General features: G+C 36.5%; 1 protein-coding gene across 1 annotated transcript; it reads left to right on the forward strand.

Annotated features, from left to right (window-relative positions):
• The first annotated feature begins 3,604 nt into the window (after positions 1-3,604).
• TRAT1 (T cell receptor associated transmembrane adaptor 1) lies at positions 3,605-15,182 on the forward strand. The gene is made up of 6 exons (XM_004175213.6): positions 3,605-3,748; positions 8,747-8,857; positions 9,943-9,979; positions 11,339-11,400; positions 12,244-12,302; positions 13,444-15,182. Exons 2-6 carry the CDS (start codon positions 8,755-8,757, stop codon positions 13,726-13,728), a joined length of 546 nt encoding a protein of 181 aa, XP_004175261.2. The 5' UTR covers positions 3,605-3,748; positions 8,747-8,754; the 3' UTR covers positions 13,729-15,182.
• Positions 15,183-16,325: the final 1,143 nt, after the last annotated feature.

A 16,325-nucleotide genomic window follows, 5' to 3' on the forward strand; every position in this document is an offset into this window, starting at 1 on the left:
ATCAGCTCAGGCCACAGCAAGGGACTTAGACTGTTCAGGGGGATTCTCCACGAGACTTCAGTTTGAGTTTTCTACACTGGGTCCAACAGAGCCACATGGACATGCTTGTGGTAGTCCCAGGGAACTTTGAAGAGAACAAGCTCAATATTTTAGAGTTGCTATTTTGCTCACAAATTCTTCCTGCACTTAGGTCAAAGTTGACAGAGTTGTAAGCTTGCTACCAAGCACAGAGGGGAGCCTGCTGGCTTCACGAGGATGTCTCACATGAGAAATAGATGCAGGGCCAGGCCTTGGGCTGCCCAGGGGAAAGTATTTACCCACACTCTTGTATAAGTGTGTCAAGAGGGAACTAAAAAAGAAGCTGAATGGATGATAGCACTTTAATAGGAAATTCATTCTTCTTGTGGCTATTGAAAGAAAAATCCCTAGAGATTACACCTCTCTCAGGATACAGTGTCTATCTGAACAGAAAATAAAATCTAGTGAAGTCAATGGAAAAGCCACACTTTATCTCTGCAGGCTTTGAATGAAGTGGCATCTGTTCTGTTTTCTCTCTGCTGAGTACACAGGGATTGCTCTGCTATCTCAAAATGTGCAGCACAGAAAACTCCACCTAAAGCTGCACAAGTATGCAGTATTAGATTACAATAGACATTTTTCCGTGCAGAGTTATCAAGATAAGAAATTTTCTCTTTATAGTCCTTGATAATAAGGTTTTGTTGCATTCAGAATAAAACCACCCAGTGGTTTCCCCACAGGAAACCCATGATATTGCTTTTAATAGGAGCCACAATTTCAGGGTCAGTTAATGAGACAGCATTCTGCTTAACACTGGTTTTAAGTAAAGTGGTGATTAAAGACAGGCTTGTCTACAATGCACAAAGGACCCTGATTAGTTTTTTAAGTTTTATCATTAAGTGCAAAATTCACTGTGAGAGATAGAAGAACTCTCTGCAGCATTTGAAGCACACTTGAAAGGCCTCACTGTTTCTGGCAGCTATTTTAAACCAACCTCTCTCCTGCAGCACTGCTGCTCATTTGTGTTCACAGCACAAGGAGCGCCAGGTCTGCACCCGACATCGATGTAAAGATTCACATACTCAGCTTAAAACAACAGTTATATTTCTCCAATATGTTTGTGAGACTAGGACCAGAGCAGATTCCACTTCAGCATAAACCCAATTTAAAAAATTCTGCTGTAGTTACTTTGCCCAGAAAATTCTGAAATGTCATTATTAAAAATAGATTTCCATTTCAAACAGAAATATAGTTTACATCTTGCAGGAATACCTATTCTTTTCATGACTGCTACTACAAAGAGTGTCTCTTACATTCTTCACAAGGGGATTTCCACTACAACACTTAGCATAGAAAATGATATCATTTTTCAAAGAAAGGTTGTAATTTGAGTAGCAATAGATCAAGTAGGCATTTGAGGCCTGATGGTGCTGTCATGGTTATGCAACTTATTTCACTTTCAGGAAGTAAGAATAAACATGCATTCTTCAGTCTTAGAAAAGCACAACTTGCTGGCAACCTGCATGCATTACAAAATGTACTTATGTACTGTTTGTTTGACTCCATTTCAGCACAGACTCATCTGTGCACATTGATATTTAATCGTGCTCCTTTTACCTTCTCCAAGAATTTCAGTAGCAAGAGCTATTCCCAGCCAAGGTAGATGTCCACTTGAGACAGACTCTTTTCTCAAGATGCCAGCACCATATTTACCAAAGATCCCATAAGTAATTAAGCAGGCAGAGACACGTTCCCAGAATATGCATCCAGGAATTTACAGCTTGGGGACTTAAAACAGAGGAGGAAATGCCTTTGTATGCAATAGATGGGGATGAAGTGGCATTGCCTTATGTCCTCTCTTTCTAAATATAGTAATGGTTTGTCCTTGTCCCTATTGTCCTGAATAACACCACTTTAAGCAGACTACTGGCTCTCTTAAGTTTTTTAATGTAGCACTGATACAAAGGAAAGGAAAAAAAGAACCATCATATTCCCAATGGATTTTACTGGCTGCAGTGGATATTTCCTTGCTATCTAACAGAGCCTTCTGTCTCTTGCAGGTTGCCCAAAATAGCACACCAAGTTCACATTTATTCCAATAGACTTTGCTTTTGCAGCCATTCAAAGCTGATACAGTACAGCAATGATTTGCTCTTGGAGAGCAGATTTATTAACACACCAGCAGGACTACAAACACAGAAATCCCCTGCTGCATTCTCAGTGTTCACCTTTCCATTATGCTCCTAATTATCTCCAAAGGAGTTTATTTCTTGTAAGCTTCTTGTTCATGCTGATAAGCATTTTATTCTGAATCCTCTGCAGATTTCAGATTTACTCCACATGCTCCTAGCTGAGAAACTGTCTTCATTTTCACAATGCACATCTCTTCTCCAGTTCCTCTCTCAGTTCAGCATCCTTCGATAAGTATTCCCAACATTTTGAGTATTTTCAGATTAATTCCTCCTGCTCTAGACACTTCATTATGATAAAGCTCTGAATAGTTGAGTTTATATCACCCTTGGACTTGAATGGGATTTATTATATTAATCAAAACTAATCTGTTCCTTCATGTTCAAATAAGATGCTAATCCAGTAAATTATTTCTTAAGCATTGATCCAAGGCTGTTAATACAAAAATAATAATCAAAAGTAATAGCATCCCAAGTAAACACAGATTTCAGAGGACATTTTCTCACATTAGAGAAAGAGCAGAGTTTTACATCGCTCCTTAGGCTACACTGAGGGCTATTTCAGTTTATGTATTCCAAAAAGACAAACATAGCCATGTGAGTCACATTCTTTTAATAAGAAGCTCCTCCTACTTCTACCTCATACTTTGTAGGAAATAAAACCGTTTGTTCTGAAGAAAAACCCAAAAACTAAGCTATACCTAACACATCAGAAGTTAACAGAAGGTTTCTTTGACAGTGCTCAGCCTGCAAGCTTCCTCTGGAAAGAAGCTACTCTGATTCTGAGAATAAAATGGCTTCTCTACCTGAACACAGACATGTTTCATTAAATTCTAAAGACAAATACACACAGTAAGCCACATACTGGTTTATCCTTTCTTTCCACAACTGTACTGGACTGTGGCCCCGGATTCATAAACTCTGAAGAGTGGAGGAATGACATTATGTTATTCTAACCTGACTTTCAGGAGCTGGCAGTGTTATAATTTCTTCATCCTGCCTCTGAATCCTGTTGTTGCTAAACTGTAGGCTCTGAGCAATGATTTTCTGCCTTGGTTTAAAAGCTTCAAGAGAGGAAGAGTCACATAGCACTCCTAGATAAAATAGTCCTGTAATTTAGTTTAAGAAGTATCTAAATACTTCTGTTGAATTAACATAACGTTAAACCCAAGAAGTCTTAGAGTGTAAATATGAATATTGCAAAAGTAAGTTTGTATCACATAAATTAATAGTCCTATACATGTTCTTCTGAGGCAAAACAGGTGGGTAATAAATACGAGGGTCCAATAAATACTTTAATTCTCTCTTGGAGGCAAAAACTGAAGGAGAATGTGCGTTTGCTTGTCAAAGCTGAACCACATTTCCTGTTTGTAAGAAAGGAGGTGAAAAAAAAAAGACTGGAGGGATTTGAGATCGACAGCAACTCTAAAGACGGGTTCATGCTGCCAGGTTCGAGACAAGAATATCCAACTTCTGCCAACATAACTTGATCTCCTGTTGGATAAAGGGGAGGGGAGTAATCCTAGAAACAACAGAACCAGGTAAGCCTTATCTTTTAAACTTTTAAGCATAGGAGCAGTACCACGCCATGGTAGATCAGCAGTCTCCCAAGAAGGTGGCTCAGGGTGCTAAACCTTCATTAATTAAGGCATTAACTTTACGCTGAAAATACTGTGCCATGGGCCTTCTTATTTAACAATGTGCTGTTTCCCTTCTGAAGTATGAAGTTGATCTCTTACAAAGCAATTAGCTGTGCACTAATTAATTGCAGTTTAAGGAATCTTTTTCGGAGAATTAATCCTGTATTAAAAGCTCACACAGGTGGAAGCATTTTTAATGCTAATTTAACATTCATCAGTCTCTTAATGGGCTTCTTTTTCTAAGGGCCATTAGTACAAAATATTATTTATATTGATGTTTAATTGGAAGGGGGGGAGGAAAGACGGTTTTATGTAATCTTTAACAAATTTGTAGACGAAAACAAGAGGAAAGAAAGGAAAGAAACCATTTTGTGCTCCAGATCGTCACCATAAGTCTGGTAGCAATTAATCTGCCTCTGTGGATAATAAATTGACACCACAGATGGCATGTCCAGCTAGATGGTACCTATATTCCTCACCTCATGTTCCTTTTCAGTACAAAAACCTGGTAGAAGTATGCTATCTCCCTGTTATCCCTTGTGAGGGATTCTCTAAACAAAACACATTAGAGCAAGGAGGAACAAAACATAACACTTCTGCTACCTATTCTTATGTTGTTAAAAGGACAAATATCCAACACTAATTGTTAAATCTGGCTCCACTCCCCACAGGTAACTACAGAATTATGACCACTCCTTTGAGTTGCAATAAAATGAATAGCAGGCTTTTGATTTTCTGGTTGGCTTTCTTTTTTTTCCTTCTTTTCCCTCACAGTGCTCCAGTGACAATATAATGAACCCTGTTGAGAGAAAATCTAACAACAAATTACCAAAACTCTCTTTATTCCCATGTTTCTGTTGGTGGAGAAAGTTGTCAACAGACTTTTAAAGAGAAAAAGCACAATTAACTATATATTTATAAGTCCTTTGTTTGTCTGTAGTTTGTGGTGTGAATTTGGTCCATTCAGTTTATAACACTGAAAAATATACTAAGAGGTAGTGAGTAACCCATCCCTGAAGTCAGAAAAGTGAAAACATTATCCAAATGCAGCAACTTACCTAAGATAGATATTCTACCTGGATGCTACTCCGAATTTAACCTGGTTTTCAACGATAAATGGAAGAACAGCAGCATAAGAATGTGTCATTAATACAAGAGAGAGTCTGATATTAGTTAATCAAAACACTGTCATCTTTATAATTCTTAATTAAATTCTTCTCCACTCATGCATCCCAAAGTCTTCTAACAATATAACAAGAATTGTTGTCCCTCTCTTGAAACCTTGGGTATGTAGTGACCTTTTTCCTTTCACAGAGGAGCACATTACTTTAAGAAGACATCAATATTATTTCTTGCAACAAACTACTACCAGCCTTAAGTTTTCCTACCACAGACAGACTATCACAGAAAACCCTGATGGAATCTGAGCTTATACTTTTAGAATCATAGTGTCCTGTTCCCAAGCAGCCTAATTATTCCATATGACTTTTTTTCAAAAGATACAACACTTTTTTTTTAAGTGTTCAGTTTGATGGCTTGAATGAGAATGTCCCTGAATACAGTGTCATGGGTTCTTTGGACAAACTATATGTTATGTAAGAAAAGATTAAATAGATTTGCTCCATTTGAGGATAGATGACTTGAATGAGAATTAAAATTAGAGAACAGAATAAAAGACACCATTTTAAAATTGACTATAACTAGTCTAATAGACTTGCTGTTTATTTCTTACTCACTATCTACAGTCTCCTTATCTTGTTTTTGTCTTTAGCACAACCTGTTAACTGTGAGAGGTTGCATCAGCTATTGTACATTTAGGGAGAGCAGTGTAGTTATCTGTGGAGACAAATTGTTCTTCACACAGTCAGCTTTCCTGCTAATGCTGCTGTTGTCAAAGTAGTTAAAATTGAAATAATTCAGTTATCAATGGAAGCAGCATATCAGAAACACCTATAAGAATTAGAAGACATGGGAAAGATCTGGGAGTTGCATATCTGTAAAGTTTGGATATAAAACCGGATTTTCTCATATTTTAAATCTGGGTAATCTGATTAGATTGAACCTAAGGTTAGAATGGCATGGAGCTCTCAGAACAGCACCAGTACATCTCTGAGCAAGGTGGGCTAAGTAAAAACTGCTGTGGTTTCTCCCATATAAGCAGTGTTGTCTGACAAACAAATAGGTAGTATTGCAAAAACAAACAAACAAAAATATACTCAAGTCACACATATGTTTGTATACATTCTACCAAAACACAAGCAGATGTTTAAGACAGTGTTGTGGAAAATAAATTTTAAAATAAACTAAGTAGTGTTCACCCAGGAAGAAATTTAAATGTTATTTCTTAATCTACTCACACCCATGAAATTTCCTAAATCCTGCTTAAGAACTATAGATTGAGAGATTTAAAACATTGGTATGTTTTAGGAGAAATCCAAGTTTCATATCTTTTTTTGTTTCTAGAGTGTTTTTAAAGTTCTTGAGAAGTAGGATGGCTCAAATATCACAGAATTTAGACTTGAAAACTAAAAAGAAAAGAATTTTATCAAACTTTTACTATTTTCCAGAAAAAAAAATTTCAATTCAAATCAAAACCTGAAACAGGAAAATAATACTTGTCAACAAAAAGTGGGCCAGTTAAGGGCTGAAAATAGTCCAATTGAAACTAAGAGTTTTCCTTCTACTCTGGAAACACCAGGCAAAATTTGGATTCCTGAATCAGAGCAATAAATGACAACATCCTATATGGAGAAACAGGAACAATGTTAGATTGCAACTGTACTTTAGGTACCTGCCCACTCCTTTTATTCTGATGAATCTCAGAGTTGTGTCCAACGTGGTTGATTCTGTGATTCTATCACAGTTATAGGTGCTTCCCTTCTTGTGGGCCGCAATACTGCTTTTGCTCCCTGTTTGGAGGAAAAGAAATATGAAATGAACATGAGAAGAATGGAAGTGAATCACATTAGAAAAGATAAAAAGATGGGAAAAGAATGAGAGGATTCTGATTATTTAGGCTAAACAGTGAAACTTGAAATTTCTTGTCCTGGACAGACTTATAGTTTTGGACAGGTTGCATGGGATGCAATATTGAGTGACTAATTGCACAGTAACCAGGTTCCAAAGACTGGTGATTCTTGATGCACCCTGATAATATCTCCTCAGTGTAGATCTGCCATTCTTTTAATTCCTTCCCTGAAAAATTGGAATGCTGTATAGTTGCTCTATGTGGCTGTTATCTCTCCTCATAAATGTCTGTATCTAATCGCATAAAAGCGCCTTTCAACATGAAAAGGAGAATTGCAGTGATAAAGAACTCTCAAACACCTTTGGGAGAACTCAAGTGGTAGAAAGGAAGGGAAACAGCATGTTTAGTTTAAAACATCACTGAAAATACTATGTGCAAAAAGAAGTTAGAAGTCCATCAGAAAATTACAGCTTAGTTGATTTGCTTTGTTCCTTTTAAAAGAGAGTTCTGTTCAGGAAAGAAACCTACATCCTGGAAGCCCAAATGATTTGTGATTTTTTACTACCAGGGCTTATCTTATCTTGTTTGGTCATTATAAGAACACCTGGGGGTTGGAGTGCAACAAAACAAAAAGAGCTTTGACAACACCAGCACAGAGAAGGGCAAAACCTGTAAGAAGGTTTTGGGCTGGAGCCCAGGCAGTCAAGGAACCTTTAAAGCTCTGTCTTCTCATCAGGAGCAAATGCATTGCCACCCTCCCCTGGCCAGCAACATGGAAAAGTGCATTCCTGTATTCCTTTAACTCACCTTTCCTTAGGAAACAAACAAAATGTGAGCTTCCTGAGGGAATCCAGGTATGTCCAAAAACAAAAAAATGCATTAAGGGTCAGTATCATCCAATCCAGCCCCTTGACTGCTCTGCTCCAGCTGCACGTTTCTTTTTATGCACTATTAGAGCTCATTAGTTTTGGGCACCAGGTTTTATTTCAAACACGTCAAATCTCAGAGAAGATGAAATATGCCTCTTGGGAAAGTTAGGAATAAAGCTGCAAGCTCCTTTCAGTCATTTATTTGGCTCAGTGTTTCTCCACAAATAGGCTATTTTCTTCAGCATGGTTTGTGATGGAAGATTTGTATGAGCCAGGTTAATCAAAGCATTAATTAAATGACAAAAATAGATTTTGTGCAGATTTCCCATCTTTCTTATTGCAAGGAGTGGCAAGATTGGAGCAAAAGAAGACTTTGTTCAAATAAGTGAACTCACCTTTTCTCAAGTGATTTTCCAGGAGCTGTTTGAACTTTTCCTTGCAGGAATACTTGGGGCTTCACTGGTTCCCAGCTGATGCTTATCCTTTACCATCACTTTCTCTGGTTTCTCAGGCAAGACAATTAGAACAAGTAACTGGTTTTAATGGCTGGAAAACAATGCAAGAAAACATAACCAAATTTTGACCTTTCTTGCAGGGATTGTTAAAACATTACAGTCTTTGCTATTATTCAGAGAAACATCCAGCAAATTTGTTTTGACTAAATTCAGAACTACTTTCATGAACTCTAGAATTTAGCTAAAAACTTCCTTAATTTACTGCAAATACTAACTTAAAGACAACTGCAAAAAATAATTTCAAAGCTATCCAGTAAAATCAAATTTTTCTTTATTAATTTCTGATTTTTACTGCATCTTACAGGCAAACCAATAGCTTAATCTTTGGCTGAATTCCTATGAAACAGTATTTCTGCTAACAGTTTATTGAAGCTGTTTTCTTAATATTTAGCGTCTGGTTTTGATATTAATTATTTAGCTTGTATAGCAATAGCTGTCAGAGAGTAAACAACAAAATAGCAGCCTCAATTACAGAAAGCAAAAACCAGCCAAGCATGAAGAATACAGTAAAATTGTTAGACAACACAAAGAGTAAGTTTTCTTTCAGTTACAGGAATGGACTGCCATTTTTCTATCTGGGGAGCTTTGGCCTTCCTGAGTTTGGCTCTGCTTGTTTCACTGACACTGAATATTGTACACTATATCAAAAAGAAGCAAGGTGAGTAATGTCTCTTGGTAAGGAATGAAATTTCAATGTTTAAAACCATCCCTGCTCAGAGCTATCAAGTCAACAAATTGATTTTTGTGAATCCTAAAGTTTTATTTTGGCAAGAACGATTTTACTAGAGAGGATTTTTAGGAGAATCAGGTATGATTACATAAAAACAGCTAGCCAGCTACTTTTACTTTTTGACAGATTGTGCCAGCACAACCAATTCCATGGTCAGGAAGTTGTACAATCCTCACCATTCCCTTTACGGAGGGAAAACTGCCCCTGGGCTGTACATGTAGGGGTGGGCAGGCAAACACTGGTGACTTCAACAAGGCTAAATACACTTGTGTATATAATCTACATAAAGTCAGATATTCACAGTGAGTCTCTTGGGATGGGTGTCAGTTGAGATTTTTGGTCTGTGTTTTAGGGCTACAAGGCAGATATCTCTATGAGGAAGAATCACAGTCATTTACACAACTAAACTGACCAAGGTTTAGCTCAGTTACTGCATTACTCATCAAATTGGAGCTTACTGTGGTAAATTCTGGAGTCTGGGAGCAGAGTTTAGAAAGTCAGGCATTCCTGAATTATTCATCAAGCTCTAGCATGAAATCTCTTTGTAGCCATTGCCTCTCTGCTTCAGTCTCTTCATCTGTGTGGATCACAGGATCTCTTTTTCAGACATACCAGCAGAACTAAATAAATAAAATAAAATTAAATAAATAAACCCGTCACTTTGGAATATTAACATGATTCACCTCCCCAGAGAAAACCTGAGAGAAAAAAATGAGGGAGAAACAAAATGTGGATGAAATCAAGAATGAATCACATGTGTTACAATATGTTTTTTGGGTACTGTAAACTAGTGTAGACTTTGCAGACACAGCACAGGGACATAAACTTTTCTTATATTTGACAAAAATATTTGAGAAAAGTAGCGGGACAACTGAAAGTCCTGAGAGCCAGAGCTTTCAACTGTATTCTCTAAAACAAAACCAAAACCATGCCTGTTGAGACAGTTATCTGAAGTGTTCTAAAATAACATGTTTCATTTTCTCTTAACTTTTTTTTTTAAACAAATTTTCCAGCTAAAATGCATAAAGACTATGAAGAGAGCAATCCAAGGTAAGTTGTATTAAAAAGTTTCTTTCTGGAAAGGGTAAAATATGCAATAAATAATGACAGATGGCTTTGGAGGGATGGCATAGAGGAAAATTCAATATCTCATGAGGTCTGCCTGGAAATGTTGGTAGTGGAAAAAAAGTTTTTAAAAAAACTTAGGGAAAAAATATTCACATGTGAGATACATCCTCCAGTCATTTTATCAACAATGAAATAATTGCATGCTAGTACTATAATTTTATCTGAAAGTGCAAGGTATTGAGTTAAACCGCCATTACCTATCACTGAAAGTAAATAATTCCATAATAATTCAAAAGAACTCTCAGCTCTCACAAAACAGTGACAAATTATAGTCTGATAGTTAATACTTGTGGAGCTATAATTTACATGTATTTACATTTCAAAACCATCTTTTACACATAGCATCCAAAAGCAATAAATAAAGGAGCCTGTTTATAGCTGTAGGATATCCCATGATCCATTACACAAATCTGTTTCAAGTCTCTCTCTCTCTTATGCCACAGAGAAAAAATAACCCAAACCAAGCCCAAACTTTAGAAAACAGAGATGGATAGATCTCATATCAACCCAAATGTAAAAACCCTTGAAACAAAAATACAAAAGCCTGCACCTGTAACCCAAAACCAATTCTCAATTACAAATTTTCTTGAAATTGGGAAGTCTCTATTTGTCTGTTACTGCCTATTCAGATGAGAAATACCACTGAATGTGGTGTTGGAGCACAGCTTCACCCCCTTGATGAGATGCAATACAGGGTGCAGTAGAAAGGTTACACAGTGCTTCCTACTAAAAATTCCCATTTTACAAACCCACTTAGGAACATTTTCAAGTGTTACATTCCAGGTAATGAAACACAACATACAATTAAAAATGCAAAGCTGAACTTGGCTTTGGTCTTCTCTGTTTGTGTTGACAGAAGTATTTTAGTTGAATCAAGAGGGGACCTTTTAAGGTCTGAAAGACATATATGGTGCTTTATTTTGTATTGCAGAGTGCTCTCAGAGTACATGAATTGGGTTTCTTTCAGTGATCTCTTTAATATTTCTTACCCTACCTCAAACTGTAGTTTAATAGTCTTGAGATTAGCTTTGTGCTTAATGAATTTATGGGAAGGGAGAGTTCAGTTCTGAGCTAGGTAACAAAACTCTCCTGAGAATACCTACACTGCCATTTCTGCCCTCTCTGATACTTTTGGTCTTGTTTATAAAATCACAAACAATCTGCTATATATAGATATACACACACAATCTGCATATGTGCATAAAACAATAAAATATAGTAATGGGGTTCTAAATAAAGCACATTCTGTGAATTAAAAATATTTCTTCATTCCCCTTGTAGCTATGATGGCTATCACACAGAAGATGATCCAGTTTATGGCAATCTCAATCAAGATATTTTAGGTAAGCTTCATTTTAGGAACATGTGTCTATTCAGTGGCTATAAAAATATATGATTAAAAATGACTGACATATTTTAAATTTCTCAAATGGCAAACTTGAGAATCTTTGTATTTTCAACTACAGATATCATTGAAGTTATTAAAAGGTACTTGGGGACAGAAATGCAAAATTTAAGTAATAAAACCACAACTTTTTCTGCAAGCCTTAATTGGAGCTAAGCAAAACAAAAGCACTTGAACTGCAGGGAAAAAAAGCCCAAACAAACCCAACTTTTTCATGCATAATTTGCATAAATTGAATCAAGTCAACTCTCAAATGCAGTGACATTGTAAAAGTCTGAAAACTCTAAGGAAGTAGTCTCTTTACTGGTGGCTAAAATAAGATATAACAAGAGAAAATAACTAGAATCAAATTTACAGAAAACTGAAGTATACTCAGGAACAGAATTTTATCACCAGCTGCTGCAACTCACAACCTATTTCTCAGTGAAAAGAAAGGCTGCCTGTGCTGAAAAAATCATCAGTATATGGCTACCTCTTAATTGCAGGAAGTCCTCCCAACCACTTTATAATTACACCCATATAGGTAAATAATGAGAGACCTCTCCTTTATGTGAACACAAAATTATTTTCATTTTCACAGTATGTGTCTGAATTTCTTAGCTATTTACCTCTCTATAATTAGAGGGAGAGAGCTGTGTGTGATTTCAAAACAAACACAAACGTCCTACCAAAGCAAACTGGGGGGAGCACATTCTCTAACAGAGAGAATCTGTTGATCTGATCATTTAAGACTCAGTAGCATGTCTTAATAAAAAGATTTTTCTACTTTGATAAATTACAGAAGAATGTTGTTACGAGCAGATGAAGTCCCAGCCTCAAAGACCAGTTAACCAGCTACAGGTATCTTTAATTTTAGTTACAGATTTCTGAAGTAGGGTAACATGGTCTGTCTCAGAGTTCCTTTATTTATCATGTAAGAGCATATAACAAAAATCTTCGCACTCTCACAAAAATTACCATGCATTAATAGCTCAGTTCATCAAGGTATTTCAGTACAAACTTGACCTTCCATTCAATCTGAGTCATTAATAAGGAAGCATAATTATACAGTTCAGATCCATGCAATACAGTATAATAAATCTCAGCCACAGGCATACAAATCACATGGAATTAAATTTGCATCCATGGCCATGGCTAAAGTAAAGAATTAATTTTATTTGGTTTAGTTATCAACCAAGTGAAAACACAGGCTGCATCACATGATACTCTTGAGTTTGACTGCCTCTCTCCTGTCCAGTGCAAAATCTATGTGCCTTAACCAGGAAAATATTGTTTTCTATTGATTTGTGCTTAGTTGAGATACTTGTGTGCCTAAAAGCATGAAAGCTTCAAATGAAATTTGCCTATAATTGAAGCATTCCTAGCATCTATTTCCTGATTTGATTGCCACATATTTCATAAGGATGGATTTTCAGACTCTCTCACAGGGTACTTCCAGCAGATAAAGAAAAACTTTTTAAATCTAGACATTCCAATGTCAATAGTCATTAATGGTCTGGCTTGAAAAGCACAAAAAACAGGGGAAAGCCATGAAAAGCATACATTTTGCACTGGAGATGAGATCGTATATACAGACAGTAATTATACATCTTTGGTTTTCTGCACAAGCAAAGCCTGGTAATAACTGGAGTCCAACTAAAAAATAAAAAAGTGAGAAGAAAACCAGATCAAATAATGTCTTGCAACTCAAAGAACCTGGACTTATCACATGAGCTTCCCTCTTTCCCACAGAGAATCTTTCCAATGATACCATGATGAATTTTTCCATATATTGCCACTATCAGTCATTTACCATTAGCTTATATTGATCTGTTTTCCATTCCCCCACAGTTTAATCATTTGTACTTGTAATGAGTTGTTTTACAGCTAGTTTAGGCAAATTTCAGGCAGGCTTATGGTTAGAGCACAGCTATAGTTGAAGACTTAGACATGAATTTAAAGCAAGGATAACTACAGAACGTTAAAGTGAATTTCCTTTCAGGTGGAGTCTGCCAATCAGATGTGCTATGCCTCACTTGATCACAGTGTCAAGAGAAAATGCAGAAAGCCAAGGAGAAAGAAAGATCCTTCATTAGAGGAAGATGAAGAAGAAAGATCATCTAACCCCATGGTGGCTTCCAAAGTTAGCATTTACCTCAATAGTGAGCAGCTGGCTGCTGAAAACACAGCAAAAGTAGAAGCCATTCATGATGATCCCATCAGATTAATGGGCTTGATTCATAATGCAAAAGGGGAGAGCCAAATAGGTAACGAACCAAATATGTAACCACAAAGTGAGATTTGCTTTTTCATTCTGGAGGAACCATGAATGACCAGAGAAAGTATCCTGGAAAGCTGACCTGCTAAACAGTGGTATGAAATGGGTAAGTTAAGTGTTCCAAACTGGCTACCAAGCATATTTATAGACTAAGAAAGACAGGTCCAGACTGCCACTCAGATGGATCTGCTCTTCTGAAGACAATTTGAAAGAATTGCAGAATTTGCAGGTAGCTCAGCAGTCACATGGTAGTGATTCCAGTCAGAATTGATCCTGTTTTAAACAATCATCAGCTTTCAAGCAGTCCTAAAAGACCCCCTTGTTGTCTACACAGCTCTAGCAGAGTACAGCTATTCCATATTAACTTTAATACTTTGAAATGAAATTGTTTCATGCTTGCACACTTGGTGATTAGCTGTTTTACCAATTAAGAACTGAGCTGCTGTTCCACACTGTGAACTTTCTGACTGTGACTGGTCTATGGCAATGACTGGAGAATAATTTAACAGCTGATTTAAGGTAGTAATTGTACATTTCACAGGACTTAGCAGGATCTTTGTGTATCTTTAGTTTCCTCTAACAATACTGGAATGCATATCAAATCTCAACTCCTCTACTGTTGTATACAGCTGTATTAAAGGGTCCACAAAGATATTATCAAACCATCTGTAACAATAAATCTAGGAAGGATTTCTTCCTTCTAATACTCCATGTTATGTTTATATTCCTATTGGATTTTCCATTGCCATCCTTAACTATTTTACAAAAACAAACCCTTCACTTACTGTATGCACATTCATTTGAAGAAACTCTTTAAATGGTAAGTTTTATAGAGTGGGTATCTATTTTTATATTCTGTGACTCATTGAGTAGTTGCAGCAGGAAACAATAAAGCAGATTGATGTAACTTGCCTGCCTCTAGGTGTCAGACACTTCTGCCTTCTCAAAAAACCAGGATATTGGAGCCTTTAAAATCCACAGAGCAGTGCCAAGGAGCCTGAAACTGAAGCACAGAGAGCCCTAAAACTGTGTCAGGTCCTGAAAGAGATGGACCTGGAAACAAAAGGCTCATAGTACAGAGAGCCAACACCTTCTAGCAGTAGGAATGGATGGACACATCAAGGGATGAGACAAATTTATGGTAAAAAAAAAAAGGTTAAGTTCGACCTGTCACTTCAATCTGGTAACTAATTTCATGGAAATGAGGTACCCACTTCTCTCATTGAGCGTACATGTAACAGTAAGCTCACTTCATGGGATTTAAGTACATTTAGTTTCCTTTCTATTCTCAGTCTTCATGGTTTAGTCCAGCTATGTTTATGCTAATTTTCATCAGCTGCTTTCCCTTGCAACATAGTTTGTTTAAAGAGCAGGGCATTTTTGTAAATCTTCTCTATATATATCTGTACACATTTCCTTTTCATATTTAATCAATGCCTCAAATAAATTGATTGTGGCTCTCAGGATAATCTTTAATAGCCTATCAACTCTTTCCAATACATTTATAATGCTGCCACATTCAAATTTAGCTTTATTCTTTTGGCTCTTTACCCTCCATCTGCTTAAATAAGCAAACAAACAACCTAATTTTTTTTAAACGAGTTTTGGGGTGTTTTCAAGTGACTGCTGAATCCTTAAAAAAGCATGTTCAATATTGTTCTATTTTCAAGACATGAAAGACCTACATAAACTATCATATACTAGTTAAATTCTTTACATATAAAGCAAGTTTCAAATAATTACAACATAAGAGGAGGTGCTAGGTTCTAGGTTGACACTGTCTCAGTAACTTCATCTGTTTTTCCACTGTTCCTTAAAAAAATTTTATAGTAAAAAGAAGCAGTGTAAAGCTTTTTCTTATTAACAGTAAACTTAGCATTCAAGTACCAGTTCAACAGAACAGTAAAGAATGAGTTAAAAAGAGGAAATATAGTGGGAAAAGGCAAAACTGTTTGGAAGGGTAGAAGAATGGAACTCAAAACATGAGAGATCAGGTAGCACCATTGACATCTTTGTAAGATGAGGCAGATGTAGTCCATCAGTAATTACAGCATTTGATAACCACTGCAGATGTACCTGGCTAAACAGTATTGTTAGGAGAAACAGACTTTTGCTTGTACCATACTTTTAAGAGTCTGCTGGCTCACACGGCATAGGAGGATCAACTCTAAAAATAGAAACTCTTTGTCCCTTTTTTGCTACTGCTAGCACCCAAAACATGGCACTGGTATGATCTTATCTTCCAACACTTGTAGGTTTTCCAAGAATGACCTCTTTAAATTATTTCAAAGTAATCTTCATGAAGACAGTTTTGCTATGTTGAATAAAGCAACTTACCTTCCTTACCTTCAACTTGTAGAAGTTGAGTTGAGTTGCTGTGTAGAAGTCATACCTAGATTCAGAACAGGTCCAAAACCCAATTCCAGTTGACTTCTAAATTACTTTAGAACAGAAAAGAATGAACTATGCAATCCCTCAGTACTAGTGTATCAATACTGGGAAATAATGACCTCAACAAAGAAGAAGATAGTTCATAAAATATATTCCCTACAGTGCATCCATGTCAGGAAAAGGAAGAAAAAAGAGCTCCAAAAGCATTTCTAAAA

Source organism: Taeniopygia guttata, chromosome 1 (genome assembly GCF_048771995.1).
Source record: "Taeniopygia guttata chromosome 1, bTaeGut7.mat, whole genome shotgun sequence".
Taxonomy (NCBI): Eukaryota; Metazoa; Chordata; class Aves; order Passeriformes; family Estrildidae; genus Taeniopygia; species Taeniopygia guttata.

Excerpts from the sequence above, each read along its gene's own strand:
- TRAT1 (XM_004175213.6), top strand. The coding sequence starts at position 8,755 with ATGGACTGCCATTTTTCTATCTGGGGAGCTTTGGCCTTCCTGAGTTTG. Across the intron at positions 9,980-11,338 it reads TATGAAGAGAGCAATCCAAG|CTATGATGGCTATCACACAG; the intron begins GTAAGTTGTATT and ends TTCCCCTTGTAG. Across the intron at positions 12,303-13,443 it reads GACCAGTTAACCAGCTACAG|GTGGAGTCTGCCAATCAGAT; the intron begins GTATCTTTAATT and ends ATTTCCTTTCAG.